Consider the following 16,849-nt stretch of genomic DNA (forward strand, 5'->3'; position numbering starts at 1 on the left):
TATAGTAGTGTCATTTATATTTACTGCATAAATACCAGTTAAGAATATATTTTTAATATACTAAAGTCTGGCCTGCCAAGCCATAGAGCTGAGCAGTACTGCCTTCTTTCTTCTTAAATCATTTGGAGATAGGTGTCACTGGTTGATGATCAGCACACCATAGACCAGTGGTTCCTAACCACGGTCCTCAAGGCACACCAACAGTTCAGGTTTTTAGGATAGCTATACATTCTGGCGGCCCCCTCCGGGAGGGAGCAGCCAGGTCGGCATTGCAGGGGGGGAGCGGCCGGACATATTAGTCGCATTTGCGGGCAGAGTGGGAAGTGTGGTCACGCGATCGCTTCATTTTGGCTCTGCCCCAGCTACACAATGCCGATATTACCTGAATTGTGAAGCAGGGGGTGGGGTCATGATGACGCGATTCATCGTGAATCACGTCATGATGATGCGATTAATTGGCCACCCCCACTGCGGGGGTTTGTGTTGTAACTGAGGGGATTCGACGGATGCCAGGAGGCTTGCCTGTCTTTCCGGGGGACGGGAGTGGCACCTGATTTTCGGGAGGCTCCCGGCTGAATCGGGAGGGTAGGCAAGTATGGCTTGAGCACAGGTGACTTAATTAGTATCTCAGTTATTTTGATTTAACAATCTGTGCTTAGCATGGATAGACTGTTAGGCATATCTCCCAACAGCCCCGCATTCAGCGGGACAGTCCCGTTTTTTTGGGCTGTCCCGCTGTGGGGGGGGGGGGGGGGGGGAGTTGGGTGCAGCATACACCGCTGCTCTGCTATGCAGAGCAGCGTGTATGCAGAGTGTGAATAGATGCTGTGCGCATGCGAACAGCATCTATTCACAGCACGGAGGGGAAGCCCAGGGGCAGCCCTTCTGCTCCATGGGAGGTTTCTGTCCTCCCTGAGCTCGCCTTAGGACACCTGCGTTACGGTTTGACAGGTGTACCGCCCCAGTCAAACCCCCCACCTGCCACTGTCCTTAGTGATGCAAACGGGGCGTGCCGCCAAGCCCATTTTACGGGTAGACCATGCCCCCTTTTCGGGTGTCCCTATTTGCAGCCTGCAAATGTTGGGAGGTATGCTGTTAGGGGTAAATTTACTAAAGTGAGAGTTTTTAGAAGTGAGTTTTACAAGACATGTTGCCCATAGCAACCAATCAGATTCTAGCTATTATCTTCTAGAAGGTGCTAGTTAAATGTTAAGTAGAATCTGATTGGTTAATATGGGCAACATCTCTTCTAAAACTCACTTGTAAAAACTCTCACTTTAGTAAATTTACCCCTTAGTGTGCCTTGAGGACCGAAGTTGGGAATCACTGCCATAGACTAAGAAGTGCTGGACTAAGGTCCATAGGGAACCGAGTGAAAAACCGATTAAACGCATTCTTGCCAGAAGTTGATACAGCCATCGCTGCCTCTCTCTCATTAAATGCCACCAGAAGTTGTACCTGTTACTTATAGCAACCAGTCAGGTATACACATCTCTGAATGTAAAACAGCATGAGACTAGGCCACATCTCTAAAGAAAGAAAATGCCTTACAATTTATGCTTCTATTAAACCCCATCTACCCAATACTAGTGTTATATCCCAATGCCAATATTAGCATATCACAGGTAAGCTTACTACATTTAAGTAGAATAAACTATCAAATTATTAAATGAATACAATGGGCTGCACAGTATGGTAACTGTATAGGTCTATTTACTAAGCAGTGTTAGGAGACAGAGTGAAAAGTGATAAGGTGCCAGCCAATCAGCTCCCAACTGTAATTTTTCAAACACAGCCTGTGAGATGACAGTTGGGAGCTGATTGGCTGGCACCTTATCACTTTTCACTCTGTCTCCTAACACTGCTTAGTAAATAGACCCCCACAGTATTATATTACAAGCATCTATGCATCATTTAAGAACTGATGATGATAACAGTGCCCCAAACATAATAGAATGCAAGATACAGACAGTAACAAGATTTTGGTGATGTTGCCACTAGATTTAATGCAGATTATTTATTTTTTTAAATGTTACAACCAGTTTGGTTTTGTCTTAAATCAAATTACTGCTTTAAATCTGGCAGAGACATTGCTAAAATCTCACCTTTGCCTGCATCTCGCAAGCTATTACATTTGGGCCATCATTTCTGATAGTTGGCTGACATATCAAGACTTTTCCTGTCTGCATGGAAAACAGCCCCATGCCGTGTTCTCACTATTCCCAAGTAGCAGATTGCCATGAGAATTGCAGAACTACCGGTATTCGTTTTTTTTGTTCAACTAATATATCCTACCTGCATAGAAAGTGAGAAGCTGAAAGTTCCTGCCCCAGATACCTGCAGAATGTATAGACATAACTACTTTGTGCCCGGCCTGTATAGCAGTGAGCATGAATGCTATATGCATTATTTTCTACTATCGCATAGTACTTTTCTGAGCTGGAGTGAAACTTAACCTGTGGATTGGCCCAAGAAGTGCATTACAGTAGTCCTCATTAAACAGGGACCATGCAGTAATATCAGTCAATGTTGTATCACCAACACTATGTACAAACAGTTATTTTTGTACTGGACTATGAAATGTAAATATAGTGTTAAATGCCAGTTCAGTTTACATGGTGCTATTAAATGTTGTTTTCCAAATATTATGTATTGAATAATTTCATTTCAGAGGCAGGGAGCAACCTTTTAGTGATATATTACTGGTCAGCACCAATTAACTTTGTGTAGAGAAATCATTCTGGACCTAGCAGTGTTACCAGGAAGCCACCAGGCTTTTTATTTCCCATGTCTCTGCTGTGGGGTTTCTTATCTACGTTCTCTTACATTTATAGAGAGAAGAGGGCTGCAGACTAAAAACAGGTTTTTTTCACATTGTAAATGATCATTACCTTTAAGGGCTAAGCAAATTGGCACTGTAATCAGTAACCTTTACACCTTTATAGAAGGTATAACTAGCATTCCTACTCAGATATAATACAACTTAAACTCATGTTTTGAATACACATACAAAAACAGAACGATATTGGGGTACACAAATAGATATCTAAGGCATAAGAACATTTTATAGGAGGCAAGTACCCATTTAGTAGAAGCGTGACCGAATTATCACATGGATGTTCACAATATGCCTTTATTGTCCCATGGGGGTAACTAGGCATTTGAAGGCCCCATAACAAAAGTTAGTTCTTGTACCAATAGAAGCAAGCACATCTGTTGCTTGGCAACTGCTGTAGGACAACAGCGTAAGATTGTCCAATGCTTATTGCCCTCTATGAAATGGTAGATTTAATGTTCATACACTTATGTATATATAAACAACTATGACAGTGTAGACTATATTTTTCCAATTTTGTCTTTTAATTTGGGTACTATCACTCATTCAGGGTACACAGATCATTGCCAAGGAAGAACTAGTAGCACCTTAAGCAACAAAAAAACTCTGCCATATGATACCTAGTTTAAAGAGGGCAATAATGATGGCTAGCAACTCCCTATTGCCCCCCGTGGCTTTAGTTATGGAGGAAATACACATTTAACAGTATTATATTGTTCTTTACGGGTACACTACAAGTCCCAGCAAGCCTTGCCATACCTAATAGTACTGGCAGCCAGGGCATGATGGCACTTGGATAACAAGTACGTATGCCAAACAGGGCTTTATGGTACCTGTAAAAGAAATATTTGAAAACCATGGGACTCCACAAAATTAAAAAAAAAAAAAAAAAAAATCGATCAAGAAAAAAACCTGGAGACCCCTCTTTAACCCATTTATTACTTACAAAACTCTTTGGGAAAGGTTCTCTTTGATCCATGTAGACATTCTTGTACTTGAACCCAAAAAAAAGACCTGCATAACTTCTTCCGACGGGAGCCCGACACTAATAAGAGGTCACTCGCAGACACTGTCATAGGAATGAATGGGGCCACTCTGATCGGTCAAACATGAATAAAACCTAGAGCATGGCGAGACAGCTGCATTAACATCTATCTCCGGCGAGTTTGACTGTAGTCACTTTCTACTAGACATTGAAACTTGCAGGAAATACTCAAAATTAAGCCACTTTGGAAAAATCGGTCCCCTGTGTAGTCAATGCGATTATAGAGATAATATTCCTTCGGGAAATTGTGGATAAAATATTAGCAGTTAAACCCAGGGCCATAACAGGGCTTCTGAGTGCCCTGTGCCTTCTGTGTCCCCTTGAATGCATCACATTGTGAGAATTGCGCAGAGGATGTCAGGCCAGGTGCGGGAAGTGCAACACAGCCCTGCGCATACTCAAGATCTCCGAGCAGCTGTACTTACAAGAGCCAGGATGCATGGCATGCTCCAGCAGGCACTGCCGCAGTGATACTTGCTGCAGGGTGCCGTTCCAGGTGAAGGGCCATGGGGCAGCAACAGTGCTGTCCACAGAGCCCTCCTAATTACGGCTCTGTTTAAACCCTATGAACATCTAGATTGCTTTGATTTCTCTGGACTCTGTCCAAGTGAGCACAGTGGTGTGACCAGCGCTGAAAAGAGGTTTCCCAGGAATTTGACTCTGATTAATTGAAGGAATACTTTTTTTTTAATCTAGGCAAATAATTATTCATGAGCCTCTTGCTATACTTGTCTCACATGATGCTGAGAAGATGGAGGGGGTATTGCACAGGCATAATCAGGTATTTGTTGTGACCATCCTTTTGTTGAAGGCAGACTTCCATTTCTTCCCCTTTTGGACATGGATAGAATTATAAGCCCTTCACAGATCCAGTTTGGACAAGACTGTGTAAATACCCTCAAAGGTTTGGGAAGTGCAATGGATACCAATTCTTCATGGCGATGTTTGTTGAGTTACTAATAGTTGATTCAGGGTCCTCAGGACCACACACAGTGCATGTTTTCCAGGTCTCTCAGAATCACAAGTTAAATAATATATATAATTAGCTCTACCTGTGGATTTTGTAAAATGTGTCAGTGAGTAATGAATACACCTGTGCACCTGCTAGGAGACCTGGAAAACGTGACCTGTTTGGGGTCCAGAGGTCCGAGTTTGAGAACCACTGACATAGGGAATGCAGTTTTTTGTTTTTTTTTACACAAATAAGAACCCTGCACAAGTTGTACTTATGTAAATGGTCATGCCCCTTGTCTGAGGGAGTCCTATTATCTGTGGAGTGGTAGAGTCTCTATTTGCTTTTTGTCAAAGACTCTACTTGGGCAAGCCTGCTCGTCTGGAAAGCATCCTCTCTGGCTAATAGCACAGGCTGTGTGATAACCACTGGGCTGGGGTAGCTTTCAGAGACATATAGGACCTAGGGGTCCATTTATCAAAGTTAATTTGAGGTAAATTCCCCGAAAACACCTGTTTTCGGGGGTTTATCTCAAATATTAAGTATCCCCCGGATGTATGAAAGAGGGACCGCAGCAGGTATCTCCGATACCTGCTGCGATCCCTCCATTGCCGCCTCCCCCATAGGCAGCGTCGTAGCTAGACGGCAGTGCGCCCTGTGCAGCACTGCCGCCCCTCTCACTCCCTCTCCGCCCCCTGAGCTCTTACCCTAACTTCCGATGGGAGGAGGGAGGGCGGGATCTTCCGTCGATTTTTTTCAGTGGCGCACACCACTGCCAGAGGTCTCTATCTGCAGACCTCCGACACAGAGAAGTGTGTGGCCGGTGCCGCTGGAGGATGGTGCCCGGTGCACATGACCCCTCAGCCCCCCCCTAGTTGCGGCCCTGCCATAGGTTTCTATGGGGGATGCGATGCTGCCAAATGTATCAATGATATTGTCCCCAGCAGCTAACGCTATCTGAAGATAGCGTTAGCCGCTGTAGTCTATGGGGACTTACCGCATTTCAGCCGGCGGAGGGATCTCCCAGATCCCTCCGCCGGCAAAGGGCGCCGCTCATGTGCAGTCCGCGGGACTGCGCATGCGCAGCAGTCCCGCATGCACTCTGGCCACATCGCAGGGACGGGCTCCTTTCGGAGCCCATCTCCCTGCATGTGCCGGATAGTACATTCAGCCGGTATGATCGCATTTTGCAATGCGATCATGGGCGGTACTGGATGCCCTGATCGCATTGCAAAATGCGATCATTAATAAATGGGCCCCCAAATCTTTTAGTCCTGAAGAATGAAACTGAAGTTGTTGCGTTGGAGGAAATAGAATTATGAGGGACAAAGATAAGGTTGATAAGAGGCAAGCTAAACAAGACTGAAGAATCTGCAGAAAAATGACATTTTAAATGTGCAAACTTGTCCTATATAGCTCTATAAAGGCTGTAAGAATGTAAGATTTCTAAAATCTAATGGACTTTACCTTCAGCAGAAGTAGACTGTAGTAAATGATTATGAGTTGTCAGTGTTGATGGTGCACTGCCACCTGCTGTCTTTATCACAGGTATCCACCATATTTATTGTGGGCTATCTCCCCTAGAACAAACTGCTCCATCCTTAAAACACTAGAAGCAAAATATGACATTTCTTCTGTGGCCCTAGGAGTTCTATTTGGAACATGGCTCATGTGCAATAAAGTACATTGTATCACAAACAATACTCTTGCCTAAACCCCATTTTGCATTTAAGCACTCCTAAGCAGGGTTTTCTTATGCTCTGACCAATCAGAACAAATACACTGTTTAGTTGCTGACAAGCTGGTAACTTTATACATAAGTCAAAGGTTCCCAAACTCAGTCCTCAAGACACCCTAACCTTCCAGGTTGTAAGGATAACCATGTTTGGGCACAGGTGATTTAATTAGTACCTCAATCTTTTGTTTTAACCATCTGTGCTCAACCATGGATATCCTTTATAAACTGGACCATTACAGTGCCTTGTAGGGATGGCCATCGACAATTCATAATCATCAATGGTTTATGGTCGATGTCTAATGCTTTTGGCATTGATAGGGGAGAACCAGATGGTTTCCCTCCATCGATGTCTAAGCATAACCGAATGGTTTGCTTTTTTTTTTTTTTTTTTTTAACAAGGTGCTGGGACACGGAACATAGCTCCACCCCAGGTTCTGATTGGCCCACGGGCCTGGGGGGTCAAAAAAATAGGGATTACCATTGATGGCTACTTGCTATTTTGCCATTGATGGTAAACCATCAATGATGACACCACTGATGGCCATCCCTAGTGCCTTGAGGACCGAGTCTGGGAACCTCTGCATTAAGTACATTCTAGCAATGAGGTTAGACAATCCTAACAATCAAAGTGGCTTTCTTGTGCCCTGACCATTCAGAGTGAAGACACTGTGGTTACTTATGGACTAGCTAGAAAGAGCCTGCAGGGCCAGTCTGTGTTGTCTCTAGGTTTTTGGGTTCCCCTACCCCAGTGATTCCCAACCACAGTCCTCAAGGCACACTAACAGTCCTGGTTTTAGTGATATCCATGTTTCAGCACCGGTGGTTAAATCAAAATAACTGAAGTACTAATTGAGTCACCTGTGCTCAAGTGTGGCTATCCTTAAAACATGGACCGTTAGTGTGCCTTGAGGACCGTGGTTGGGAACCCCTGCCCTACCCCTTTGCCCAATTACTAGAAGAGAATCCTCCTGCATGTAGGGTACTATGAGGGGGTAAAAAATGTGTCTGTGGGAATGTTTTGTTTTCTAATAGAAGAATTTATTGCAGTGTTTGTGTTTTTACTTAACAATGAGCGCTTGACATTTATGGCTGCAGGCTTGCTGGGTTCAGTAGTGTCACAGGGAAAAAAATTGCTTTTCTACATTTTTACTGTTTATTACACCAGGACTCAGCAGCAGGATGCTGGGAGTAGGCATAGCACAGTCTTTTTGCAAGGTTGATTCCCCTAGGGCAGTGATTCCCAACCTCGGTCCTCAAGGCACACTAAAGGCCCCCATACATCAGCAATTGATTGCAGCAATCGTGCAATTTGCAATCGATTGAAAAAGGGAAAGATTTTTATACACAATCAATTGCTGATGTATGGGGGCCTTTTCAGTCCTGGTTTTAGTTATATCCATGATTGTGCACAGATGGTTAAATCAAAATAACTGAGGCACTAATTAAGTCACTTGTGCTCAAGTATGGCTATTCCTAAAACCTGGGCTGTTAGTGTGCCTTGAGGACCGTGATTGGGAACCTCTGCCCTAGGGAATTTAAACACTCCACAGGTTCTCAAACTCGGTCCTCAGAACCCCAAGCAGTGCATGTTTTCCAGGTCTCCCCAGAGAATCACAAGTGAAATAATTAGCTCCACCTGTGGATCTTTTAAACTGTGTCAGTGAGTAATGACTGCACCTGTGCACCTGCTGGAAAACGTGACCTGTGTGGGGTCCTGAGGACAGAGTTTGAGAACCACTGAAATACTCCATGGCAGCCATAATGTATAGGTTATCGCCCTAGTCAGCTCACCCAGGAAAAAGACACAGTTCCAGTGGGTAAACGATGTGACTCTTACTTCCCCTGGTGTATTTAGCAATCTTCCCATGCTGTCCCACATGGGTGCAGATATTGGACTCCCATGGAGTATTTTAAGGAAATAAATTAACAGTGCTAAGAATTCCATTTAAAAAATTCAACTTGTATGGCAGGCATACATTATGGCACATGTGCAGGCAATATATAAATGAAGACTGTAGGTTACATTTAATGAACAGTGAAAGAAAAGAAAGTGCAACATCATTTTGTTTTCTGAACTAATTTTTGAAGGTTTTTTCATCCCAACTGTACATCAGTAGAAGACATCACACCCAGAATATAATGTCTTGTAGAGGCATAACGAGATGACCACCCTGAGCTATATATACATATAGCGCAATATTCGGTGTAAAGTCCTGCGTGCTGTACACTGAATGTTAGTGTCGCTTTAAATTTTCAGCTCACCTGCAGAGAAGTGGTGGTTTAGAAAAGCCTCCGCTTCGTAAATATAACTGTCTTTAAATTAACCTGACACCTGTGTATCATTTCCCATTGTTTACTAATGAGATCTTCTGTTCATAATTAGTCGTGATCCGAGTCCCTTTTGCATTTATTCTGCTACAGAATAGATGAAGCCCCAAGTCAGTTTGTTTTATTACAGCTCCTCAGTGCTCAGACAGCTCCCACTTGTCCCTGACTAAGCTGTCAGTGTAATGACTTTCTTTGCCAGCACTGCAGCTTATTGGCTAATTGCTGTCATGAACATTATTTATATCCACATCTCAGCTTACTGATTTTACAGGGAGGTCTCAAAGGTATGAGCTGAAGTTAATATTTACAAACAGTTTGATGCTTAAATTGTGTCATTGCGGCAGCTTGCCAATTTGACAAGGAGTCTCTTATCTTGGCGACACAGCACATATCAAAGAAAGGATGTGTTTGCTGATAGACAAGACATCACCCTCAATAAACAATAATAAATATTAACAGTAACAATGCCACATAGGAAAAATGTGTCACACAAATAGTCTTATTTATGGCTTAAATCAATCAGACTCAGTGCACTGCTCACCACCGCAAAGATGCCCCACAAGATGAACTCTGCAAGATGAAGTCTCCTTTTTGTACATTTCTGGACAAATTTATATATACTCATTCCAGGCATGGTAAGGAACACCCCGACTGTGCTAAACGCCTCATGTAAGACGCTGCAAGCCTCTACTATACTGCACTATAAACCTATGCACTTTTTTGGAAACCGAGGCTCATGACCTCTCTAAGGGTCCCATTTATCATTGTATACTTGTTGCTTAATCCCGGAAAATGACTTTCGGGGGTTAACCACATTGATTAAATTCCCCCGGATGTATGAAGGACGGCCTGCAGAAGATATCGGAGATCCCTCCATTCCATTCCCGCTGGCAGCCGGGAATGGAATGGAGGTTTCTACGTGGGATGTGATGCTGCCAAACATAGGTTTCTACGTGGGATGTGATGCTGCCAAATTTACCAACTTCCAGAATGTGATGCAGATAAAGATGGCATTACCCGCTGTAGCCTATGGGCTACACTTTGCATAATTAGCTGGAAGAGGGTTCCCCCAAAATACCTCCCCTGCAATGGCAGACGTGTATGCGCAGTCAGCAGGACTGCGCCATGTACTGTAGCTCTGACAGCACTCCCAACACATTGCAGGGACGGCTTCACTTTCGGAGCCCCTCTCCCTGTGGGTTTCGGATGATACATTTCAGCGCTATGATCGCATCTTGCAATGCGATCATGGGCGATAATGTCATGCCCAGATCGCACTGCAACTGCGATCATTAATTAATGAGGCCCTAAAGATTTTTGTGCAGTGCAGCAGCCATTTTGTAAATTGTTTATGACCACAATAATAGAGAATGACACTGAGCATAGTGCTCACATGCAACATGTAGTATATTGTAAATATATACAGGACATTAGTGCAACAATCATTGTCCAACACTGCAACTTTATTAAGTAAAGAACACAGGAAGGTAATAATCAGTTATTATTATAACACTCCTGGAACTTCAAAAAACTTGACCAATGAGCCTGAAATTACATATTACATCATATGCTAATTTATATTAATGTTAAGATACATTGCAGATGACAAGATTCATAGCTGGCTGGGTGACAGGACACTCACAGTACACAAGCACTTCGGGGCAGCTGTTATCTCTGTGTGCTTCCAGAAGTAATTAGCCAGTGAAATGTATTCAATGTTCCTTCATTTATCACCATGGTCAGTGCTACTAGTTACTGCACTTGCAGTATATCCAAATACGGAAACATTTACTGGTGTTTTAAAACTATCCAGCCTTATACTCCAAGCATAAGACAGACCGAGTTAGTAACCTCCACATATTACACATAAAATGATTCGATGACGTAGACTGTATGGTCAGAGTGACTGTCTCTGAGTGGACACAAAAAAAAAAAAAAAAACAACCATTTTTCTAATTAAAAAACCCCTTAAAATGGATTACACACACAGCTTTTGTAAAGCAAGGTTTCTCAACCAGTGTTACATCCGGGAGAGCATCATACACATTCCAGGGGTACTTCTGCCACTTCAATCAAACAAATAACAGCAGTTTAATACAGAAGTAGAGACTGCAGCATATTAAAATCAAAGTAAAGCAGGGATTATCTTAACCATAAAAAGATGTACAACCTTCACCTGAAACATTGTTACACATTCACAAGACTTGGAATAAATAGACACAATAGGGGGTACTTGGTAAATAATGGACACAAGAAACAGTAGGGCTGAGAAACACCTGAGCTAATGGGAAATCAGTAAAATGTGTGTTTTAGAGCTCCCTATGCGAAGTAACTCATATTACCATGTGAACAGAGTAACACTGGTAAATCAGCATTCCTACCTTTAGAAATAATAGTATCAGCATCTGCATATTAAATCACTTAAAATAAACAGATTAATAACTTGTCAATGACCCTCAGTCAGGAATGGGATTACAAATGGTAGCATAACAACATATATTTATATAGGTGATGTATAGTTTTGCTTTTTTGAAAAGAAGAAAGGCACATTGCTTAGTGTGCCACCCCAGGCTATGCCAGTGGCTGAACCTACTACAGAAATGGTCAATAACATCCTTCGTATGCCCTCCACATTGACAGGTAAAAATGAATATTACATTGACGATACTTAACATCCATTCCTACATGACACAGTATTTTTAAATTAAACATTTATATCATAAAATTGTCAGTGTTCCCAAGCAGAAGTTTTGTATGGTCAGTCAAAAAAAGTCTTCATGTAGTCTCCATATAACACTTGGCTATATGCTGATGTGCAGACACAAACATTAAAATTGTTAAACATGCTGTAGTGTTAAGACACAAACACAAGGTAAATATGCTGCATTGTTAAAACACAAACACAAGGTAAACATGCTGTAGTGTTAGGACACAAACACAAGGTAAACATGCTGTAGTGTTAGGACACAAACACAAGGTAAACATGCTGTAGTGTTAGGACACAAACACAAGGTAAACATGCTGTAGTGTTAGGACACAAACACAAGGTAAACATGCTGTAGTGTTAGGACACAAACACAAGGTAAACATGCTGTAGTGTTAGGACACAAACACAAGGTAAACATGCTGGACTGTTAAAACACTTTAAAACCTATTCCTACAATAACAATCAGTTTTTAGGTACTGAGATGAGTCAGTGGAACTAGCAGAAATGAACTACAGTGGTTTATATGCAACTGGGGAAAATGAAACCTCTTACCAGCTCTGATTGTAAGAAACAGAAGGTGACACAGCCTACAAAATACAGTATGTGAAGGTTACTTCTTCTCTGACATTAGCCAAGCAACAGCTTTAGGTTTATTAAGCTGAAACGTTCTCTGCACTCGGTGCCACTCTTAAGTAATACAGGCATACCGACAATTACATTAACTTCTATAGGTGTGTTTGAGAACAGTGCTTCAGATTGAGTATTATAAGGAATAATACAAAACGCAGAAGTTTTTAATGCTGAGGTACATACAGCTGCAAGGGTTAATGGTAGATATTTACTGAGAATATTGTCTTGGTTGAAAAATCTGTGAAGCAGGGCTCTGGAACATAGACTGAGTATGAATGTGAGCTGGTAAAATAACACTAAAGGGTCAATTCAAATAGCCACGAGTCGGCTTGCGGTGTGAAAAAGCGTGGCCAAAGGCTACGTACAAAAATCGGATAGTGTTGGGTGAGATGGGGAGAGATGCAGAACTGTTGCCACGATTGCCCTTAATTGAAATGACCCCTAAGAATCTTCATGCTGTGAAGTGAACATTAGCAATAGAAAGTTAGCAAAGACAGCAGACATAACGCGGTATAAAATTAGCCCCGAACATTGTTCGAGCGCTAATGGATCCCCTGTGGTCTATTCAATTAGTGCCGAAGTCCATCCAATACCGTCATTTATAGGGGCTTTTTCTTCGGGACCTGATGTGTCCTGAAAAATAATCCACGATAAGTGCTGTTTTTTCACAGCCTGAATGGCGAAACCACATAGTTCTGTGAGCTTATCACGGATCCTATGTGTTCTCAGGTGAGATATCCTAATATTTTGTTGCGAAAAATGGGGATAATCGGCAAAAAAAAAGCGTTTTTCGCAGATCGTGGCTAATTGGATACAACCCATAGTCGTTAAACAGAACCCGGAGATGTGCAGGAACCATTCATTCACAGAACACGTGAAGCACAGACATGACACACAGGTCAGGAATTGTGCACGGAGAAGCCCTCCTCATTGATAAATTCTTCCAGCACTTTAACCACACTGCTGGCCTCTGGCATTTCACCATGCTCCACCTTGACAATCTGTAGAAGGGTGTTCCCGTTACCACAGTTCTTCAGGAAGGTGTAACAACGGAATAGTGCATAATGGCTGTTCTCTGCCTGGCGTATCAGCCTCTTCAGGTTATTCATGTCTTGAATGGCCTGAGGAGCAACAGGACAAAGTCACCATTGTGAGTATTCAGTAACACATTGCAGATAAAGAAGACGGATACTACAGATCTCAGCTTCCAGGAAATCTACCTACTGCTAAGGTATCATAAAAATACTAGGCAGAATTGGCTGGTTTATTTTTTTTTTATTGAGTTTATTTAAACTTTTTTTTTAGAAAGTTACATTCACAAAAATATAGATCACAATAAAATATCAAAAGCAAAGATCTGAGATTATATATATATATATATATATATATATATACATATACATACACACACACACACACACACACACATATATATATATATATATAAAGACAGGAGGAGAAGAGAGCGACAGTAACCATTAAGAAACAATGTAAGAAGCACATCACAGGCAGTGGCTCGATAGTCATCAGTACCTGCAGGTGGCAATTCGAAAGAAACAAAACAATAGAAGAAACCGGGGTATGTACTCCATAAACAGTTAAAGACATGAAAGTAATAGGAATCACTATATATAAAACCTACATACACATTAACCCCATATGACATGAGAATAGTGAGACGGGTACCCGAAGGTGCCATTCAGCCCATCACAACACAAAATCAGAGAACAATAGGGGTGTTAGCAGGATGAATAAAAGTACCATTCTGTAGAAAGGCGCGGTGTACTGTTCAATTAAAAAAATATAGTCTAAATAGAGGAAAACCGGGCCACGCTGGCGTCACTCTATTTCCGTCAAGCAGTCATATAGCAGACATGCTTCAGATCAATATAAATAAGACTAACCAAAGCCATCAGCCAGTATCTCTAGAGAATGGACAACAATACTGAAAAACAAACATCCTACCCCCACCTCCCTCCACCCTGTATAATATAATCCTAACCATTGCAGCACCTGGATCGAAAAGACTCCCAAAAGTAATAAACAAAACAGCCAAAACATAGAAATGAAACAAACGTAAATCAAACAGGAAACAAGATGGATAATGTTACGATAAAAATATATATACAGGATATAACAGTAATAAAACATTCAAACAGGATTCAAAATCATATGCACATAACAGAGCATAAATAAGTCAGAGCAGAAATCAATAAGACTAATAACTCAAGAGCAACTCAATCAAGGAGGGTCACTCTGGCCTGAGCCCTGCTAGATAAGCCATGTTGCAGCTTCCTGGGGAGATTCATAGAGATGAGAACGGTCTCCCAAAACTACCCGTTGATGTGAAGGAAATAACATGGAGTAGGAGAGCTGAAGATTACGCATTTGTTCCTTTACTTGCCAAAGTGAGAGCGAGCTTTTTGGACTTCAACAGAGAAATCCTGGAAGACTGCTACTCTCCCACCGTTAAATTCCAATAGGTCATTGATTCTGGCAAGACGAAGAGCAGCGTCACCGTCCTTATAATGCAGAATTCTAGCAATAAATGGTCTGGTGGAGTTCCCGGAGATAGAGGCCGCCTAGGTACAAGGTGGGCTCATTCAACAGCAATCTGAGAAGTACAGTAAATGAGTCTTTTCCAATAGCAGTGATCAACCAGGATAACAGGAACTGTTCAGGATTTGTTCCTTCTGCTTTCTATGGCAAACCCACTAAGTGGATATTATTGAGTCGGAGACGCCCTTCAATTATTATTTATTTATTAACAGTTTCTTATATAGTGCAGCATATTCCGTTGCGCTTTACAATTGGAACATTAATAGAACAAAACTGGGTAATAAACAGATATATAGGTATAGGTAGGAAGGCCCTTCAATGTCCGTGATCTTTTGCTGACACGCCATCATCTGAGATTCCAATGAGGTGAGCAGGCCAGGAACAGGAGCACTACAAGCCTCACCAATCCTGTCTACAGCTTTTGCACATCTTGACGGAGAAGGGACAAATCAATATGTATCTCAGCCACCTGATCTGTCACCTTTTTGTCAGAAACAGCGATGGCTTGGAGGAGCAGTTCCATGGTGACCGTAGAAGATTAACCACGGCAGAGGAGGACTGCACAAAATCCGAGACCACCAGACCCTCCACCACATCAGGAGCAGGATCATGGAGAGAGCTGGCACGTGAATACTTCAACCTGGCAGCCGCCGAAGCCTGTGACTTCTGACCCAAGTATAAGGAAGGTAGGTAACACACTAAGTGGGGTGCAGTAGCCCAAGTTGGAAGGTAACGGGAAATCATATGAGAATAAGCAGCAATGTAGCTCTGCAGGGCAGCCCTTAACAGGAGACAGAAAAGAGAAGGAAAGCAAAGCAGGATGAATGGAGAGACTACCTTGTCCACAGCAAGTCCAGAAGAGACTAGAGGAGCCAGCACCATGGAGTCAGCCAGAGTGAGCAGCGGTCTCACCCGCACTCAATATGGCGGCAGACAGGAGACCTCAGCAGGGAGCCAACTCTGTGAAGTCTGGTGGTGCAACAGTCACAGGAGAACAGCGACAATTGGGTAGCAGCCCACAACCAGGAGCCGTCAAGCATTGTAAGAAACTGTAACAGGGCTGGGAGAAGAAGGAATGGTGTCCCAGTGTCTGCTTCAGGAGGAGGCCCCAGGGCAGCGGGAAAGCAGACTCAGAGCCCAGCAGATGCACGTCCTGGATAAAAGGAGGTTTGGCGAGGATACAAAGTAAAAGGAGTCCTCTGGCTGCCACAGGATGATCAGATTTCTCTTTTTTTGCTTTGCTCCCAACTCTGAATGAGGCCTATATGAGTAATTATTGGATAAGGAATTTGGGGGGTGGAGCTTTTTGCTCACACACCAATCTGATATTTTTAAATCAATATAACTGCCATTATTAAAAATACAGAAAGACAATGACAGTCCATTCAACATGAGATATAATAAGGTAAATTTATTTTCCTTCATACTATTATTATTCCTACTGTAAGCCCACCTTTAGTTTAAAGTTCTCCAGTTTCTGCCGGAAGAGAAAAGGGTTCCCCCCATCATAGCTGTTAATGAACACCTGCATCCAGTCCTCACAGAAGCGGTTACTAACTGTAAAAGAAGAGGAAAGTGGTCTGTGTCCCCTTGATGTTCTCCACACATCTTACTATATATCTGGATAAACTATTTACACAAATATCATAATTCACCTTTCCTTCTCGGATTTACAATCTTAGTAGAACGTTATATCCAGGTGGTCCTGTGTTTTGACACTATGCTCCTGGTAACAAGAATATAAACAATGCCTTGCATCTAGGAGGTGTGTGATATATTTAATTAGTATTATGGACTCTATGGGCCAAATGTAATAGGGTGAGAGTTTAGAAAATGTGAGAGTTTAGCAGTAAACTCTCACCATTGGTTGAGTTTTATCTTCAAAATGGGAAAACATCTGAATGAGATTTTAAATCGTGAGAGTTTTTTAAGTCTAAAAAAACATGCAAGTTCACTCTGTTACTTTGTTTTTGGACTCTATTACATTGGTAAAGTTTAAAAAGTGTCAGAAACGCTCACTTTTCTAAACTCTCACCCTATTACATTTGGCCCTA

At 42.3% G+C, this 16,849-nt stretch overlaps 1 protein-coding gene across 1 annotated transcript in view; it reads right to left on the minus strand.

The window, feature by feature from the left end:
- Positions 1 to 10,341: 10,341 nt before the first annotated feature.
- The window catches only part of CUNH17orf75 (chromosome unknown C17orf75 homolog), a 57,522-nt gene continuing 51,014 nt past the window's right edge, over positions 10,342 to 16,849 (minus strand). Inside the window, exons 9-10 of the mRNA XM_088468574.1 lie at positions 16,249 to 16,352; positions 10,342 to 13,357 (exon numbers count right to left, since the gene is read on the minus strand). Coding sequence (XP_088324700.1) covers positions 13,136 to 13,357; positions 16,249 to 16,352 — 326 coding nt within the window. The 3' untranslated portion in view covers positions 10,342 to 13,135. The remainder of the gene's footprint in view (positions 13,358 to 16,248; positions 16,353 to 16,849) is intronic.

The sequence above is a fragment of the Taudactylus pleione genome, unplaced genomic scaffold (genome assembly GCF_031769625.1).
Source record: "Taudactylus pleione unplaced genomic scaffold, aTauple2 ptg000012l, whole genome shotgun sequence".
Lineage (NCBI taxonomy): Eukaryota > Metazoa > Chordata > Amphibia > Anura > Myobatrachidae > Taudactylus > Taudactylus pleione.